The sequence below is a fragment of the Asterias amurensis genome, chromosome 11, assembly GCF_032118995.1.
Source record: "Asterias amurensis chromosome 11, ASM3211899v1".
NCBI classification, from domain to species: domain Eukaryota; kingdom Metazoa; phylum Echinodermata; class Asteroidea; order Forcipulatida; family Asteriidae; genus Asterias; species Asterias amurensis.
The window spans coordinates 17,305,066-17,324,493 of record NC_092658.1 but is presented as its reverse complement, the minus strand read 5'-3'; the positions used below and the strand labels follow the sequence as shown (position 1 = coordinate 17,324,493).

General features: G+C 36.7%; 1 protein-coding gene across 1 annotated transcript in view; it reads left to right on the top strand.

Moving 5' to 3' along the window:
* LOC139944303 (uncharacterized) overlaps positions 1-19,428 on the top strand; it is a 61,039-nt gene that overhangs the window by 13,269 nt on the left and 28,342 nt on the right. The window contains exons 4-18 of the mRNA XM_071941295.1: positions 1,227-1,304; positions 2,137-2,250; positions 3,800-3,913; positions 4,402-4,515; positions 4,757-4,870; positions 5,780-5,893; positions 7,147-7,260; positions 11,598-11,708; positions 12,558-12,671; positions 13,274-13,387; positions 15,447-15,560; positions 16,212-16,325; positions 16,949-17,062; positions 17,588-17,701; positions 18,721-18,834. Of these exons, the coding sequence (XP_071797396.1) occupies positions 1,227-1,304; positions 2,137-2,250; positions 3,800-3,913; positions 4,402-4,515; positions 4,757-4,870; positions 5,780-5,893; positions 7,147-7,260; positions 11,598-11,708; positions 12,558-12,671; positions 13,274-13,387; positions 15,447-15,560; positions 16,212-16,325; positions 16,949-17,062; positions 17,588-17,701; positions 18,721-18,834 (1,671 nt within the window). The remainder of the gene's footprint in view (positions 1-1,226; positions 1,305-2,136; positions 2,251-3,799; positions 3,914-4,401; positions 4,516-4,756; positions 4,871-5,779; positions 5,894-7,146; positions 7,261-11,597; positions 11,709-12,557; positions 12,672-13,273; positions 13,388-15,446; positions 15,561-16,211; positions 16,326-16,948; positions 17,063-17,587; positions 17,702-18,720; positions 18,835-19,428) is intronic.

Sequence of the window (19,428 nt, the reverse complement as noted above, 5' to 3'; positions counted from 1 at the left end):
AGCGTTGTAGTAAAATAAAGTAGAACTTTGAGATGTACTTAGCACAAAGTCATAGTTCTAGGGGTACTTTAATATAATACGGCCAATAGAAAAGTCTGCTTAGTTGATTCTCAACATGTATTTCACATTTTTTTGTCGCTGTTCGATCGTTTTGTGTGGGTTTTTTTCCTTGTTGCTTATTGAGAGATCTCATTGAACAATTTTAAATTTTTATAATTTCATGTAAATTTTGTGCCCATTTTCCTGATGTCTTTTCACACAAGTTCTCAGTCACTTTCCTTTTGTTTTGTACAGATCGTTTAGTTTCTATTGCTTTTTGTCCTGCCTGGTTCCCTTGTCAACGTTTTTGAAATGAGTACAGTCAAGTCTTAATTGTTTTTTAGTTGTATTGTAGGTTTTAAGTAATTTTTACTTTTTATTCAATTGTATCTTTAAAGCCATTGCACTCTTTCGGTAAACAGTATTGTCCAAGGCCCGCATTTCGTGTATTGCAACTTATATATAAAATAACAAACCTGTGAAAATTTAGGCTCAATCAGTCATTGGAGTCAGTAGAAAACAACGGGAAAACCCACCCTTGTATCCGCGCGTTTCGCCGTGTCATGACATGTGTTTAAAATAAATCTGTAATTCTCGCTATCAAGAATTGATACTTTTTTTAGTGTTTTCTCAAAAATAAAGCATTTCATGGAATAATATTTCAAGAGAAGTCTTTCACCACTACCTTCTGTAAACCGTGTAGGTTATTTGTAAATCTGTGATTTTTTTTTTTTTTTTTCTGTACCGAAAGGGTCCAATGGCTTTAAAGCCATTATACACTTTCGGTAAACAGTATTGTCCAAGTCCCACACTTCGTGTATCACAACTTATATATAAAATACATCGGAGTCGGGAGAAAATAACGGGAAAACCCACTCCTGTTTTCGCGCGTTTCGCCGTGTCATGACATGTGTTTATAACAAATCCGTAATTCTCGTTAACGAGAATTTATATTGTTTTACCGTTTTCTCAAAAAGTAAAGCATTTCATGAACTAATATTTCAAGAGAAGTCTTTCACCATTGCCTTCTGTAAACCCTGTAAATTATTTGTAAATCTGTGAATTTTTTTTTTTTCTGTACCGAAAGGGTCCAATGGCTTTAAGGATGCAAATAAATTTCTATTATATTCTATTCAATTTTACTCTGACTTGATCATCCTAACAAAAAGTGACTGTTCTCTTTGCAGATGGTGATGAATGTCTGATAAGTCCATGTGCACAAGGGGAACTCTGTATTGATGGTGAATATAGCTACAGATGTGAGAGTAAGTACACCCAGGATGTTTGCATTCCTTGGCAGAATTTCAAAACAATTTGTTTGCCCAAAAATATTTCATCATTATGTCCTTTTGAGGGTAACAATATTTGGGATCATTGCTTCTCTCAGGAATACTGGATCCTTTTACACCCTCATTTGGTCTTTGTAGCACTGACTGATTTCCTTTTATTGTTTTCGATTTGAGTTTCCATTTGATTTATTTATTTGTTTCCTTTAATTTACCAAGGGCGGGCCAAATTAGTTTATAAACTCGAGGGCCTGCATTACAAAAAAACAAACTAAGCACATAGACAGAGAATTAAATTGTATGAAAAGTTACATACAAGGATAAAATGTCATTCAATTTTCAACTGCAAGATGAGTAACGTAGAAAAGTAAAAAACAAAAATACTGTAAAAAGAAACAAAGGACAAACTCTCATATGTCCAAGGCAGGTGTGTCTTCTTGTACATGTAGTTGTAGTTGCTTCCTTTAGCTACTTGTGTACATACACATTACACCATACTGCATTCAAATGAGCTCATGATGCTTCATCAGCTCAGAACTTCCACTCTTTGGGGCAGTAGGTCTTTTTCTGTAACATCAGCCTAGGTGTGGAACCAACTTCCACTGACTGTCAAATCATTTTCACCGGTTCAAACAAGCTTACTCACACAATCCACAGTCCTAAATTGTTTTTCCTCCTCAAACAACATGAACACCTTTTTTAGGCGGAAAACTTGCTCCATTATTTTGTTTTCTTTATTAATATTGTTATTATTCCAGCAATCAGAAAGCACATTTAAATTAAATTCTTTATTAATTTGTTTCCATCTTAGGTATGAACGAGTGCGCCAGTTCTCCTTGTGCGAATGGCTCCACCTGCATCGATGGTGTAGAGCAGTACACCTGCCAATGCCCGCCAGAATATGAAGGGGTCAACTGCGATATCCGTAAGAATAAATCACCCTCTTTTATTATAATTAAAGATATGAAACAGCATTGGTAAGGATGAAGAAGGTCATATCTTCTTAATAATAAAAATACAAGGCATTTATATGCCACATAATGCAGGAGCCTCTATGCGCAGCTCAAAACATGAAACAGTGAAAAATATACTTAAAGTAATTGTTACAAAGAAAGATTTAAAAAATGAGACTTGAAAAGTCCCTTGAAAATCTGAAAACGTTAATTCTGTTTATCGATCAGCAAATATTGTGCTTACTTCAGAAAAACATGCTGAAAGCAAAAGAGTATTTCATAAACTATCAAGAAGATTCAACAGCGCGTGTGCAGGTTTCGACTTTGAATGGGCAAGTCCATTTTCTTTTTGCAAATTGTATTTCCATGAGAAATTCTTCAAGTCTACAGTGAACCTTTGAATGGGCACCAAGACCAGGGGCGATGTTACTCATCCTAACTAAATGTACATGTAGGACTAGCCTTAAGTTTTTAACAACTTAAAAAGTCCCTAGGACTAGTCCTGTTAGTGTTAGCACTGAAATTGACCCAGGTCATGAAAACACATGTAGCATGGAAAAAAGAAAGTACACAAATTTAGCCTTGACTCCTTTAAAGATTTTCTGTTCATTTTAACCTTGAGAAACACTCAACTGAGATTGAAACGTGAAGCTACCTAAACAATTTCTGCTCTTGAAAGCTTTCGGCAAACCATTATTGCTGAATTTGTGTAAAAGTCCTAGGGCACGCTCGATTGAACACAAATTCCGTCAAACATGATCAAAGGAAATATAGTTGAATTGCAATTTGGTTAACTTTTCCAAGAACTATTGGTTCAATCAAATAATACTGTTGCAATTTGGTTAACTTTTCCAAGAACTATTGGTTCAATCAATTAATACTGTTGCCTCTGATCAGCCTTGGTTCGGTGAGGCATAAACAGTCAGACACCATACATAATGCTTCTAGTCTTGGGCCCAATTAAATCAAGCCTGTAAGCACAAAAAACTTGTTAAACACAACAAAATCTTGCTTAGCAGACATGTAAAAATAGTTAACCAACCAAAATAAAAAATCACTACATATACATCTCCGCATTAAGGTATTTATTTATGAATTATGAGGTTCTTTTTTCTTGTAATCCAAAAAATAAAGTAATGGTATTCAGTCTTCATCTGATACTTCTCGTCTACCATGTTAACATCAAATCTCATAGTATAGGCAACAAGTTTTTGTCCACAGCAGGGCCCGGGGAATAGAATAAACTCCTTGTTCACATCAGAGATGCTCCTTTCATACAGACATAGAAAAACAAACTAAAAACCTTCCTCTTTTCTATTTCTGCTCAGTCAAGCTTTTGCTTAGGTCTTTCTGTGAAGCGCTGTGATCTTGTTAAGGCGCCATATAAAAACTCAATATTATTATTATTATTATTATTAATGTGGGTGTTACTTCATATTAATCCATGATTTATTAATCAGATTAACTAACTTAATGAGTGTTTATTTATACTTTTGTGGGTGCCATTCGTTTTGTTTGCAGTTAAGAACCCATGTCAGAGTGGCCCGTGTCTGAATGGGGGAAACTGTAGAAATGAACGCACATTCTTCGTATGTGAATGCGTCAATGGCTATACAGGACCAAGGTGTGGAGAAGGTAGGTGTCAAACCAGAGGTTGCAGCCATATCATGGTTTTATGTCGATAACATTACTTGCAAAATTGTAATGGCCCAAATTTCGACCCAAGCAAACTAATACTTTCCCTTTGACATAAAAAGACTTAACAACCAAACATTCAAGAGACCAGATAACTCATTATAAGGCTTTTAAAACATGTGTAATCATATAACATACAAAATAGCATTAGCTGTTGCAAACTGCTTACCAACCAAATTGACCTATGGTTTGAATGAAAAAGATAGGTAGTGGCTTGAAGATTCGACCCTTCTTAAAAAGGCCAGCAGAGTCTTTCTTTTTAGCCTGCAAGACAGACTCAGCTAGGGTCAACATTGTATAATAGAATGGATATTTGAAATTTTGATCCAAATTTTCAGGTCAAATCAGCCAAAAATCAGACCCAGCATTTTTAAAAGAAGCAGTCATGTTTTTGTAACTTATTTCCTTTTCAACTTTCTTTGTTTTAGACTTCAACGAATGTGAAAGTTCGCCGTGCCTGAATGGGGGAATTTGTAACAACGACCGTAACCGGTATTCCTGTGTCTGCGTTCCTGGATATGTCGGCATCAATTGTGACACAAGTATGTATCTTCTTTCAATAACAACCAGTAACAAGTATCATCAAGTGCACAGCTTTATGAAATTGGACCCAGCTCAGTCATACATGTAGGGACTGAAACTCTATGCAGTCATGGTATTTTGGCTGGTAACTTTATTCTGGTTAACATAATTTTTTTTTGCTTAGCGTATATCTTTGCATAAGCAGCTCTATGAAATTGGGCCCTGACCATTAGCACCATGTCTTTTCCTTTTGCTCTACAGATGTGAATGAATGTTTTTCAAATCCATGCCAGAATGGGGGCTTCTGCAACGATCTTACTAATTCATTTATCTGCACCTGTGTTGCAGGATTTGATGGCCTAAGGTGTGAAAGAGGTATGTTGAATTGAAATGATTTGTTTTTCAAATTGGCTGGGTCATAAGCGATGCATGACAAATTGTGTAGACTTGGCCGTCATATTCTTGACAAAAAAAAAAAGGCCACAAATGTTGGACATTTCGGCCCAGTGCCTATAAATACTAACACACAAGGTTTTTTTTACATCGCAGATTTATTGACGGTGTATGCGTCATGTTTGTATAATCATCATGTTGCACTTTTCAGAAGCTGTGGATGTAGGCTGCCTTCAGACAATGGGGTCCCTTTGTCATGTCTGTTACACTTTTAATTTGACACTGAATTGTCATAACTGTTTTTAGATCAATTTGTTATTTCCTTATGTGCCGTGTTCAGATTCTTCTGTGCAAGTCTCTCACACATATTCTAATGGTTTTTCTTTACATTATAGTCAGACAGTGTGTGTCTGGATTCAAGGTTTTCAAAATGTTCGAATATACTCCAGAGACTTGATCGTATTTATGAATGGAAATAAAGATTAGTGACACATTCTTAAATGGGCATTTAAAACCTTGCAGGGTCGTGGTTGGTGATAAAGAAAATTACGTTTGGCGCAGCCTTAACAGCCTTTTCACAGCCCTAAATCTGCCTTTTTCGAATGACCATTTAGGAGAGAGAGTTGTCACTCTTTTATTCCCCTATTGTAAAATGTGCATGTAGGGATACTATATATTATGTTGTTCAAATGGATATTGCCATCGCTCATTCTCTATTTACACTGGTTATTATTATGAACTAACTGTTATTATTATTATTATTATGATCTGAATTGATTCTAAACTACAACTATTTGTTTAATGTTTTATTTGGTATCTTAAATGGTTTTAAACTTCACATTTCTTTCCTTTTTTCTTTTCCTTTCCATTAAATGTCATTTTTGTTTGCAGATATAAATGAGTGCAGCAGTTCGCCATGTCTAAATCAGGCAGCATGTACAAATTTGGTCAATGAGTATCGCTGTACATGCCTGTCTGGGTTTACTGGTGATCGATGTGAGACAGGTAATTGGAGTCTCTGTGTGTCCCTTAAAAAAGTGCTGGCAAAAAGTTCCCTAAAGAACCCATCAGATTAAACAAGAAAGTCAAAATAATCCCAGCCACTTTCAAACAGTGAGGGGAAGTAGTTGGGGAGATTGTGCTTTCTGCTCTACCAGCCAAGCCTACATCCGTTCATGGACTGTAAAGGGGGTGACCCTGTTTCAGCCCCAGGAGTAGGTAGCAATGGCCCATGAAAAAATAGTTGATTGTAGCCCACACCTTCAGGCCTTGTGTGTCTGGCGAATTGTAAATATAAAAAGGTGTCTGGTTTAAAAAATTGAACCCCAAAACACCAAGACTTACAAAAGTACCACCACATCCCCCCCCCAAAAAAAAAAAAAACATAAGAAAACTGTTGGAAATGTTTTTGGTGTTAGAAATGGTAAAATTTGAAATGGACAATTTCTAGAAAGTAACAGATATTGAAAAAATCTGCATAGTTTTCAAAAGTGAGCGATACACAATATTTGAAGCTAAAACTGCATACCAATTCCTTGTTCACTATTGTTGCAAACAAATAGTATTTTTCACAAAAATCTTTTCAATTGCATGCTTTTTGTTGATACTTTTTTTTTTGAATAAATTTGTTATTCATTTGAAGACAAAAGAGAGCACTACAAATATTTTGAAGCTAAAACTGCATGTCTTGTTTACTTTAACCCAGAATCAATTATTCACCAAACCAAAAAAATATGGTTGGCTTTTAGGTCAAAGTATTTTAAAGTGGCATGCCTTTTGTTATAAGTTTTTTGTTTTTTATATTGACGTTTATTCATTTGAAGACAATTTTTAATAATGCACACACAATGTAGTGTGAAGAATTGGGCATAGAACAATTATAGCATTATGATTATTTATGACTGAATTCATTTATTGCACAAACATAGTGATATATTTGTTTTCAATTTTCACACACATGAAAAGTACAATGAAATGTGCTCAAATAAACAACTTACAGGTCTTTGACTCATGAGTTGCTTTTTATTCACATGAAGCATATTAAAAAAACTTGTTTCTTAAAGTGTGTGATCCTTTTATGCATGGCATTCCCCAAGTATAATAATTCACACGCTTTATCTTAGAAATAAAGTTCAGTAGTCATGCAAAGAGCATCTTTTTAAATTTACTTTTGATCTAAGTAATTAAGTTCAACAGTCAAAGTGCATCTTTTAAAATTTTCTTAGGAATGATTGTTTGATTGATTGATTAATTGATAGAAATTGACGAGTGCATGCCAGACCCCTGCCAGAACGGAGCTACATGTCTGGACCTCATTGACATGTATCAGTGCCAGTGCGCCCCCGGATACACGGACACCATCTGTGGAACTGGTACCCATCTCATCCTATACTTAATATCCACATTGTCTTCTTCACCCTCATACTAACTGCATAATTTCCTTCATCTACAGCAGGAGGTGTGCTCACAGAACTATAAAAAGTGTGCTTTCCAAATCCTGCCCCAGGTGAAAATTCCAGTTGAAACCAGTTCAACAGGGCCCAATTTCATATATTTTGCTTAAGCAAAGAAATCCTTGCTTAGTAAAAATCAGTTTCCCGGCCAAGATTCCACTCAATTGTTATGTTAAGTAAACACAGCTAAAAAATACCATCACAAGCAATGTATACGTCATGATATTTTGGCCAGTCGCAGCTATTTTCGTGCTTAAGCAATTTTTTTGCTTAAGCAGCTCTCCATATGAAATTGGCCCCAGGTGTTAATCAGTCCCAACTTTTCCAGTTGAACTGGGAATTGGTAACTGGATTGAAGTAGTTCCTGTTGACGCCAAGTTACCAGTTGGCAACTACTAGTTTCAACTGGTTTCTTTTGCAATAGTTGAGCTACCAGTTGAATCCATCATGTACCGGTTGAACACCAGTTTATTCAGATTGAAATAGTTTAGACCAGTTGACTGTTTAACTGATTTCAAGTGGAATTTTCACCCAGGCTACTTTTTCTTTCAAATCTTGGCGGAGGCTTCACCTTATGGCTCCATTTGCCATGCGAAATGCACACTGGGAAAAATTTATGAGAAAGCCTTAGTCAGAGCCAAACCATAGGTTTGGAAAAGGCCCGTTTCATTTGCAAGAAGGGTGTCTGTGTATTTTACACACTACACCCTTTTTATTTCATTACCATGTAAAACAAAAGGCAGCACATTTTGGATTTATAGCAAATTCAAAACACCATGCCCAAATATTCCCAAACTGCCAAGTATGCAAAATTTGCTAAGCAAAGATAATGATTGCTCAGTAGCCCCCAAAACAGGTTACCAGCAAAAATGCTCTTTAAGTTTCAGTGTTTTTACTTGTGTCCACAATTTTTGCCAAAACCATGCTATACTTCCGGATAGTTATTTCTGGCAAGTGATCAACAGTGATCAATACAGTAATCAATACATACCTATAAACTTATTTTGGCTGATACATTTTGCTTTAAAAAAAATGCATTGCTTTAGTCAAGAGCACAAGGCATAGCTGTATTGGAATTTAACCACAACATTGGCTGAAACACCATGAAATATTGGAAAAAAAACTAAAAATAATCAGTAAACTTGGGGGTACAACCATGTGTATATCTCTTTTCTCCTAAATACGAGCAGAATATACTGTTCGAAATGTCAAGACCACACCGGCTCTTTTCAGAGCCAAAACTCACACTTAAAAGATTGACACATGGTGGTACCCCCAAGTTTGCTACTTATACTTGTATATATGCTTTCTTCCTATTTATCCACACCATAATATATAAAACCTGCAGCACCAAAGCAAGGTGTGACTTCATCACTGTTTCAAATAAAATTCCGCTGTAACACCCTTTCTGCTTCATTCAACCTAAACTTTGGCAATTAGTTTGCTGTGAAATATTTTCATGATTCATATTTTTCACCACTAATGTTCACATTTTCATCTTCTCATCAGGCGCAGACATCGTTTTGCTAATCATTGACTTTGTGCTACATATTAATATAACAACATGTCATTCTTAACCCATTTCAATCTGACATGTCATAGTATACAATGTACTTAAAGGCACTGGACACTATTGGTAGATACTCAAAATATATTTTAGCATAAAAACTTACTTAGCAATGGAGAGCTTTTGATAGTATAAAAGATTGTAAAAAAAAACCGACTCCTTCTGGATAACATAGTTTTGAAAAAGAGGTAATTTCTCACTCAAATATTCAAAGACTTCAGGCCTGAAGCCTATAAGGCACCTGAAATACAGAAATTTGTGGAACAAGGATTTTGTTTTCTTTCATTATGTTCTTGCAACATCGATGACCAATTGAGCCAAAATTTTCACAGGTTTGCTATGTCATTCATGTTGGGATACACCAAGTTAGAATACTAGTTACCAAACATGTCTAGTGCTTTCAAACACTGTTGCTGCCTAAAGCATGTTTGCTCTCATTGCTGTATTACAATAAGGGAATCAATGGTAGGTGAAGAGGCTTTCAACTAGTGGTTTAAACCCACGCCGAGACCTGGACTTGATAATTTTACCGAGACGAAGTCAAGGTAAATTATCAAGAACCAGGCCTCGGCGGGTTTAAACCACTAGTTGAAAACCGATTCAACACACTTTGATTCCCATTCATAAATACCTTTTCTGTAAAAAAACGTCGACACTTTTTGATCAAAAGGTAAAATAAATGCAAAAATTATGATTTCTTTCATCACAATACCCCTCCAGCTATGAAATGGTAAGGCCCTCAGGTAAACAACTCCTTATAAGGAGACGCTGTGCGCGTTGCGTGTATTGCGTCATGTTGCACAACTGTTTCAGCCGTTGCTCTCGACCAATAGAATCGAAGAAAATGTCTTATAAGCACGTGTCACGCCCATGTTATAACACTTTTTACTGGTGTTATATCATCCCTCAAACAACCCCTCGTAATGCCCTCTCGACCAATCAGAATGGATAAACTGTCTTAGGTATTTATGAATAAACATTCAATATTTAGTAGGAAGTATTTAGTGGGGTTTCGAACGTGGCTAAGTTGTCTAGGGGGGTGGCCCCAAGTTCTGCTATTTACAGAATTCGGCATTGAATCCTGGCCTGGTCAATCACGACACTTGTGTCCTTGAGCAAGACACTTTATCATAAATGCTTCTCTCCACCCAGGATTAGAAATGGGTACTGGGGAGATCTAGGGAGTAACCTGCGATGGACTGTCATCCTGTCCAGGGGAATACAAATAATCTCACGTCAGATGAACTACCCCAAAGCTGTGGGGTATTTTTGTTTAATTATTGGTTTGTGGTGAATTTATACTTGCACTACTAACAACTGTCATTAAGGGGTGTTTTTTATTGGCAAATAATTGCTTGTTATAATTATAATAACACTAACAGCTTGGAATCATTTTGCATCGTGTGTACATATAATTAAGTGCATATTTATTATGATTTTTAAGGACTACTTCATAATTTACTTGCATGCTTCTTTTCATACTCGTTTTTTCCCCCTCAAGTTTTACATACCAGATATAACTTTGTTTGAGAAATTCAGTTCTTTGCAGAAAAAATTTTGAACTTCATTGAAATTCTGCATCTTGTTGTAATCATCGGTAGTTTAAGTGCATGTCATAGTAACATACAAATGCGTAAACAACTCAATTCAATAGAAAATTTATTTTCAGTTTTACTCATGGAGGCATCATCCTAGTAGCCAAGGCTTGTGATGCTGGATGTGCCCGTTACAACATTACAAAATTAAGTGTTTTGCCACAGAATTTGTTTAAATAATTTTTTTAAGCGTTTGCTTGGCTGCAAAACTGTGCAGAAATTAGCACACTTAAACAAAAATGTAGAAAGAGAATTTAAAAGATGGATTTGTTTAAAAGTGAACAGTTTGATTTATCCTGCTTTTATCCTGCTGATCAATTCATGAAATTCTGAAATCTTGAAGAAGTTTGATGACTAAACTGCAATTAAAATGTCTGACACCGATTTGGTTTCACATAACATCGATGTGTGATAAGCACTGTATACTCGGTGCATTCCTGAGTCCTGTGGCAACAAATCTGCAGGCATACTACTTAGATGGGATTCGAACCCATGACCCCTGCATTCTAGAGCAGGACCCGATTTCATAAAGCCTGTGGTAAGCACCAAAATATGCTAACCACAGGAATGTATTACTTGGTGAAAAACAGGTTATCTGTCAAAATTGTATTAAGTTTGCATTGTTTTGACTGGTGCCCCCACTCAGTTTTTGCTTAGCTAAGCAATTTTTGCAAGCAGAATTTCTTTGCAAAATTGGGCCCCGGATGTCTCAACCACTAGACTACAACAAGCTCATGAGATGTAGTATGCCTGGCATTTGAAGTTCTATTTTTGCAGGACTCTGTGGAAAGCACTGAGTATGCAGTGCCTTCTAATAACACCTATCAGTGAAAGGTGAAACCAAAATACTATTCTTAGAGCCCAGTTCATACTTCATGTGAATGCAAAGCGAAGCAAATTTTGATGTTACACAAGTTCGCAACAAACCATTAGCAAGATGGGCTGGAAAACATTTGCTGCAAAGACAGCCCTGTGATGTAAAAACGCGCTTTGCATTCACATTTGCAGGAAGTATGAACCACGCTTTATCCCTACACAATTATTACATCTTTTCACATTTCTGATTGTTTTTTGCTCTCTACTTCCTCACTTAGATATTAACGAGTGTTCCTCCAATCCTTGCTTGAATGGCCAATGTGTTGATCTACTGAATGACTACAGGTGCGACTGTCGACCAGGCTACACCGGTTCAAACTGTGATATAGGTAAACCATGCCTGTCAGATAATTGTGGCTTAGTGAACATATTTTTTTGTATTGCATTCCTGTGGAGACAATTTTTTGTTCTTACCTTTTCCCCTTTAGTTAAGAACCTCCCATAGACTTTGTGCACAAATTCTTTGTCATTAGAATTTCCCTATGGAGACCCTTTGTTTTCCCTGTTCTGTTTTGTCCTCGGTCTCCATAAGGTAGTGAACATTGAATTGCCTTTCTCAAAGCTGTGTGGGTTTAAATTTTAGGCTTTGCAATAGTTAAGTAAATGCTTCTCTCTTAGGATGGGATTTTAAGCTGTGTTTAGCCAGGAGATCCTGTGTGTTGGAATTTGTCTAACTTGATAGTTAACGAGATAATTTTACCCATGTACTTAGTTTGTATAGATCCATATCATATTATTGTTTACCATGTTGTTTTCTCCTCTATCTAGTTCAAATCAGTATCAACCAAAGTGAGCTTTGAAGGGCAAAAGATTCTGCCCCTACTTTGGTCGAATCAGATTTGGTTGTACTATAAATGTCTTTATAATACAGGGAACATGACGGAGGCAAATGTAGCATGATAGAGGCAATGCACTTTGCCTGTTACGTCACCTCTGCACCATCCTAGTGTAGCTATAGCATGTATAACTGAATAAGGATTTTGCCATTTGAGATTGGCGATTGAAGAAGTCTATCAATGTATAATGTATTCCTGTTCTATTACATGTTTCTTTTCTTTTATACATCTGTAGAGAATTCACATAAATATCTATATTTTCTTTGTTCACAATTGAATACTTGCATTATATTTGTTAACAGACTTCACTTTTAATAATGGCAAGATTTTCCTTTTTGACAGAGATTGACGAATGTGCAAGTTCCCCATGTCTAAATGGCAGTTCCTGTTCAGATCAAGTCAACATGTTCTTGTGTACCTGTCATCCTGGTTATACCGGCACACTGTGCAACATAAGTAAACACCCCCTCCCATGTGTTGATTTACCATTTAAGGGTTTGGGTACTTTTTGTACTACATAAAACACAAAGTTCCATGGATTTACATTAAACTTATACGGTTAAAAGATAATGATGGTAGAAAGCTTCCCTTCAAAAATTACTTGCCAGGGTGCTGTAAATGAGTAAAACAATTACACAAAAATAATTTTTCAGCAAACATTTTTATAAAGTAAATAAACATTAGTGATATGTGGGTTTGTGATGAATGTACAGAAATTGATTCGGAGGTTGTTGGTTCAAATCCCACTCTAGTAAATTTTTCTTTGTTCGACCCCCAAATCAATTAAAATAATGAACGCAAAGTTTAAAGGTAGTATTCAATTCAATTCAATAAGCAATTTAAGTCATGTTGGCATCCTCAATGACAATAAAAAACAATTTGTATAAGGACAATATTAAACAGTATTTTGCAACAGAATCAATAAAACATCTTTACAGTTAGTAAGCTTATAATTAACTTTACTTGAAGGGCACACTTGACTGTAAACAAAAGCACTTAATATGTTTGTGCTTGTTCAGTAACCACCTTAAACCCCCAATTCTCCTCGCTACTTGTAGACATCAACGAGTGTGCGTCCTTACCATGCCAGAATGGTGCAATGTGCGTCGATCTGATCAACAACTATCTCTGCCAGTGCCTAGGTGGATACCAGGGAAGCAACTGTGAACTTGGTAAAACATGAAATCCGTTCAAATCATCGATCATCATCTGCAGATGTCTCACCTCGCACTAATCAACAAGACATTCCTTAACTAACATCATTCTTCATCTCTCTTTGTTTTCATTAATTTTCACAGCAAAGTTTCAGGGTTTTTTTTATACCCAAAGCTCTTTCTACACTGTATCTCTGAATCCCACCCTATACCAGGCCGAGCCCAGATTTTCTCATTAATATACTCATTATTTTAAGCGCGTAACAAGCAGTCCTGATATAGTGCCCTACATGGAATAACAAAGGGTTTGTAAACACAACACGGCCAGCATTGGGTTAGATAGCTCAGTTGGTAGAGTGCCGGCATGTTAATCCGGAAAAAGGAATGTTCAAATCCGTACAATAAATTTGTTGTTCTAACCCAATTTCAAGACAACATCCCTTATCTGGGTTCATATTTTAGGGTTTATATCCATGGAGAAATATTTGACTTCCAGAAATATAAGAGTAAATTTCAAAGACATCATCATCATTATCATCATCATACATAGCAAATCCATAACAAGTCACTCCCACAATTCAGTCTCATTTCTTCATCCTCGTCAGTTAATCAAATGTGAATGAAGCCATCTGGGCTCAATTTTCAAAGAGCATGTAAGCAAAAACAAACTCGCTAAGAACAGAAAAATATTGCTTAACAGAAGTAGGTTACCAGCAAAAATTATGTTAAGTCAACGTTGTTGTGTCTGGTGCCAAACTGACTGTTGAGCAGTAGGCCTATATTCAGCATTAACATCTTTATCAAGTTTGGCCTGCATGAAATTATACTCTGTCTGTGCTCATTGCTTACCAGCAGTTTAAACCCATATTGCTTTTGATGTTATATTATCAACACATTTTCTTATCTCTAAGGTTTGCTGTGGAGAACTAAGTACATTTCAACTATTTATACTAATAATTGATACTTTTTTGCAGTGTCTCCTTTTTACATAATCTTCTGAATACATGTAGTATGAAAACAACAAGGTTGACTAACTGCACTAATTGGGTAATCGGTGGCTGATCAGTGCCAGAGCCAAGGGTGTGGCTCTTGGAATTTGAGCCACATCCAAGGGCGTGGCTCTGGAAGTTTGAGCCACATCCAAAGACGCGGCTCTGGGAGTTTGGCCACACCCAATAGCGTGGCTCTGGGAGCTTTAGGCAAGGTTCAGGCAAGGTTGACTAACTGCACTAACTTAGTAATTAGCGGCACATCAGTGGCACATCCAAGGGTGTAGCTCTGGGAGTTTGAGCCACATTCAAGGGCGTGGCTCTGGGAGTTTGAGCCACATGCAAGGGCGTGGCTCTGGGAGTTTGAGCCACATCCAAGGGTTGGCTCGGATAGCTTGAGCCACACCCAAGACCATCATCGTTGTAAGCTATTCTATCTTTATACATTTAATAATGTGAACAAAAAGACCTATGATGAGGTTCCTTGGAGGTTCCTTATGTGGGTGACCATGGATATTCTACCATTGATGTTCTTATGTTGCCCTCAAGAGTTTTTTACTAACCACCAACCCAACAATTAAATAATTGGTATGATTATGTTTGACTGAGGACTGCACTAGTAAGCTCATCATGCGTTGCTTGAGGTCAGGCATACCGCCATAAACAAAGTCCAACAACTTTGTTGTCGAATTGCTCAGTTGGTGTATCCTAACATAGGCATAAAATATTAAACCTGTGAACATTTTGGCTCAATTGGTCACCAAAGTTGCAAGAAAATAATGAAAGAAAAAACACAAAAATGTATGTGCTTTCAGATGCTTGAGAAAGGCTTCAGGCCTGGAGGAGTCTTTCTCAGGTTCAAATATTTTAGGGAGAAGTTACCTCTATCTCAAAAGATACGTAACTTTAGAGGGAATCGTTTCTCACAATGTTTTATACTATTAACAGCTCTCCATTGCTTGTTGCCAATTAAGTTATTAGGCTAGTATTAGTTTTAGTAATTACCAAACATGTCCCCATGCTAAACATCTTTCGGTGTGATAAAGAAGACATTTGAATCCTTGTCTTTGTGTTTGTCTTTATTTTAGATATTAATGAATGTGCCAGCAACCCATGTGTGAACAATGGTATTTGCAGTCAAGGAGTCAATAATTATGTCTGCTCATGCCCCACTGGCTTTGCTGGTACAAGATGTGAACTAGGTAAGTGCATTTAATCATATATTCATAAATACCTACATGTAAGACAGTTTATTTATTCTGATTGGTTGAGATTATGTCACGCTTGTGTGTTTAAACGGCTGATAAAGACCTGGCCAAAAGTGTTTAAACATGGGCTGGACACGCGAGCTTGCACCTGTGCTTATAAAACAGTTTATTCATTCCTAGTGGTCGAGAGCAACGACTGGAACACCTGGGCACATCACGCGATACACGCGACGTGCATCTCCTTGTAAGGAGTTTTTCCCAGAGGGCCTTACCATTTCATAGCTGGAGGGGTGTTTTGTTGATAGAAATCATTGAACAATTATAATTTTTGCGTTTTTTCCCCTTTTCCACCTTAAAGTTTTTTGGATTTTTTTGATAAAGGTATTTATGAATGGGAATAAAATGTGCTTGGCAGGTTTTATACACTGTGGGAAAACTGCAACATAGGGTAGATACATGTAGCTCAGTTGGTAGAGTGCCAGCACATTGACCTGAAGATCGTTGGTACAAATTCTGCTCTCTTAAATTTGTCTTTGTTCAACCTCATATCATCAAACTTACTCAGTCAGTTTCCCCTGTGGTTTTGTACTTGATTCTTGTTTAATTTAATTTTCTGTTTTGTGTTTGTTGTTGTTTTCTTTGCAGATATTCAGGAATGCTCTAGCAATCCCTGTCAGAATGCAGGCGTCTGTACTGACGAGACCAACGGCTACAGGTGTATCTGTCGGCAAGGCTGGACTGGAACCAACTGTGAACTCTGTAAGTAATATTTGCTATATTTTTAGTACTGTACTTTTTAGGTAACTTTTATTTCCTCAATACAGTTTTGTTTTTTACATTGCGCATTTTTTTATAACTTCTTACGTACTTTAATTGATTGTGTGAACCACCTTGGATGCCCTTTTAGACGGCTGCGCTATGCAAGATCTTTTTCTTATTATTAGTTAAAACCCTATAAAAATTAGGCTGAATGTTGGGTTTTGAGCTATCCACTCAGTTTTGCTTTGTTCGCCAGAAAACTGTGGTTTATTGTACCCAACCAGTTTCCCTTGTGGTTTATAACTTGATGAAAAAAAATAAGCAATAAAAAAAACAATTAATCTCTTCATGTAGTATTTTGTTTTCCATCAATTTGGTTTAAAAAATAAATTTAGTTTTGCATAGCCAAGAGAGCCTGATCTTATAAATCTGTTTAACATCTTAATTATTGGGATGAGCCATTGGATTTGTTATTAAATTAATTAATAAATAAACTCAATGCACACTGGGTATTCCTGGGCTTTTATATCCACACCAAGACAAGGCCATTTTTTTCTTTCAATTTTCGTATAATTACACTCTTGTTTTGTTTTCCCTTTTTGCTTTTTATTTTTATTTTACAGCTATCGATGAATGTCTGTCAGGCCCGTGTAAAAATGGAGGTACATGCATCGATGGACACCTCTCTTATACCTGTAACTGTGATGCCGGCTACATTGGTGTCAGCTGTGAGATAAGTAAGTTATCTGCCTCCAGGAATTTATACAACTAGGGGTGGATTTCACATAGAGTTAAGACTAGTCTTATCTCGAGTTAGGACGAATTACTCGGCCTAACTTAGGACTAAAGCCTGAAGTTTTTCATATCTCCTCGGACTTGTCCTGAACTAAACTCTTTGTGAAATCGACCCCTGGAGTACTAAACAGGCTTTATGGCTATTTTCCAAATGTTGGCCTTTGGGAAAATCAGAAAATTTGTTGATGATAAAGCTTGATAAAAGTCTGTTAGAAGAAAAAACACATGTGTGTGCTTTCAGACACCTGAGAATAGCGTCAGTACTGAAGTGTTTCTCAGATTAAAATAATTTAGTGAGAAATAAGTTCTCTCTCAAAACTATGTACATGTATGTTACTTCGTAGGGAGCCATTCTCACAATGTTTTATCTATTCATTGCTAGTTACCAAGTATGTTTTTCTACATATATTTTTACTTTAATTACCAAATGTGTTCAGTTACGAATCATATTATTTGTTAAATTTCAGATAGCAGAGAGTGTGACAGTCAACCTTGCAGAAATAACGGCAACTGCGTGGATGAAATCAACTCCTTCACTTGTGAATGTGCAAGCGGCTGGACTGGAATGTTCTGTGAAACCAGTAAGATTTAAAGAAATTTTAGATCCCCTAAAATGGCATTTATGTAAAAATTTTAGTTTTATCTCACTTAAAATAATATGGATGTATGCACAAAGTCAATGAGCGCTGAGATACATAAAGTGGCATTTATGTTAAATATGAGTTTATGGGAGTGTCGTGGCCGAGCGGTTAAGAGCACCGAATTCAAACTCTGGTGTTTCTGATCAGCAGAGTGTGGGTTCGAATCCCCAGCCGTCCTTAAGCAAGACACATAACCATTGCTTCGTCCTTCGGATGGGACGTAAAGCCGTTGGTCCCATGTGTTGTGTAAACGCATGTAAAAATAAAAACAGTGCACTTATCGAAAAGAGAAGGGGTTCGACCTGTGTTCCTGGCTGGATTGGAAGCATATTGCGCCATAGCACCTTGTAAACCATTACATTGCGCTTAAGGATCAGGTCTTATATCTCAAAATTCGCCCCACTCCTTGCAGTATCCTTTGGCAAAAGGGGCGTTATAAATACGGTTATTATTATTATTATTATTAGTTTAGAAAGTCAATGGTTTTCTCTCGCTTTTGAAAAAAAATAACTTGGATGTATGCACAGAGTCACGGAGCGCAGAGATACAATGTTTTTTGTACGGGGCTTTTTCATGAGCAATACAAATTTGTTGCAGAATCGAGTTACAAACGAGTTGCCACAACACAACAACTTGAAAGCTTGTTTTTTATTGGAACAACGTTTTGATTTCACATGTGCCTCGTTTTTCTGCAGTCTTACTTTGAGGAATGTTTTTAACAATTTGTTATTAATTAGTTGGTATGACACTGCTCTAGAATTGAAAGGGTCCTGGGTTTAAATCCCACTAGAGTAACATGCCTGTAGTTTTTTTTACAGAACTTGGGTAAGTACGTACTGAGTATACACTGCTAACACACATCGGTGTACATGTATATTGGGTAAAAACTTATTATTCTTTATCCCCGAAGCAAATTTAACATATTTATTAAAACAATTCCTAAATTTCTTGTAATGTAGACATAGATGAATGTACAAGCAGTCCATGTTTTAACAGCGGCATCTGTGTGGACGCTGTGAATAGCTACAGCTGTATCTGCCCATCTGGCTGGGAGGGGACTCAGTGCAATGTTGGTACGTATGTCAATCATTTTCTCCAATTTCACTTGGTGCGTTTGTATTTTGCAGCTTGTTCTTGTTTGAACAACCTTTGAAGAGCTCATTGGTTTATAACCAGCGTGCTTTATTACACTGAAGCCAAAGGCTGAATTACATGATTTTTACAAATGAAAATTCTGTTATTCAAACTCAGAAAATCTGAGGGACAAAAATAAAAAGAAATGTACACTGAAGACAATCAGACTGTGACAGTAGATACGAGAAATTTGATACAGAGGAAGCCATACAATAATGAATGTATAAAATATTTTTAACTCAAACTTGCTCTAAATTAGTCCTTAAAAACTGTGCTAAACAATATACCATACATGCAATAGTTTTAATGGTGTACATACATGTACAGCCTAACGTGTAGAATCAGCCCAGTTATAGTTTGGCCCTGACCAATTGCTAGTGGGCCCGACCAACTAGGAATGAGCCCGCCCAACTACTGGTATGCCCAAACTGCAAATTGATCTGCCCAACTACAAATAGGCTGCCCATTTGCAAATGGGCCGCCCAACTTCAAATGGGCCACCCAACTTCAAATGGGCCGCCCAACTTCGAATG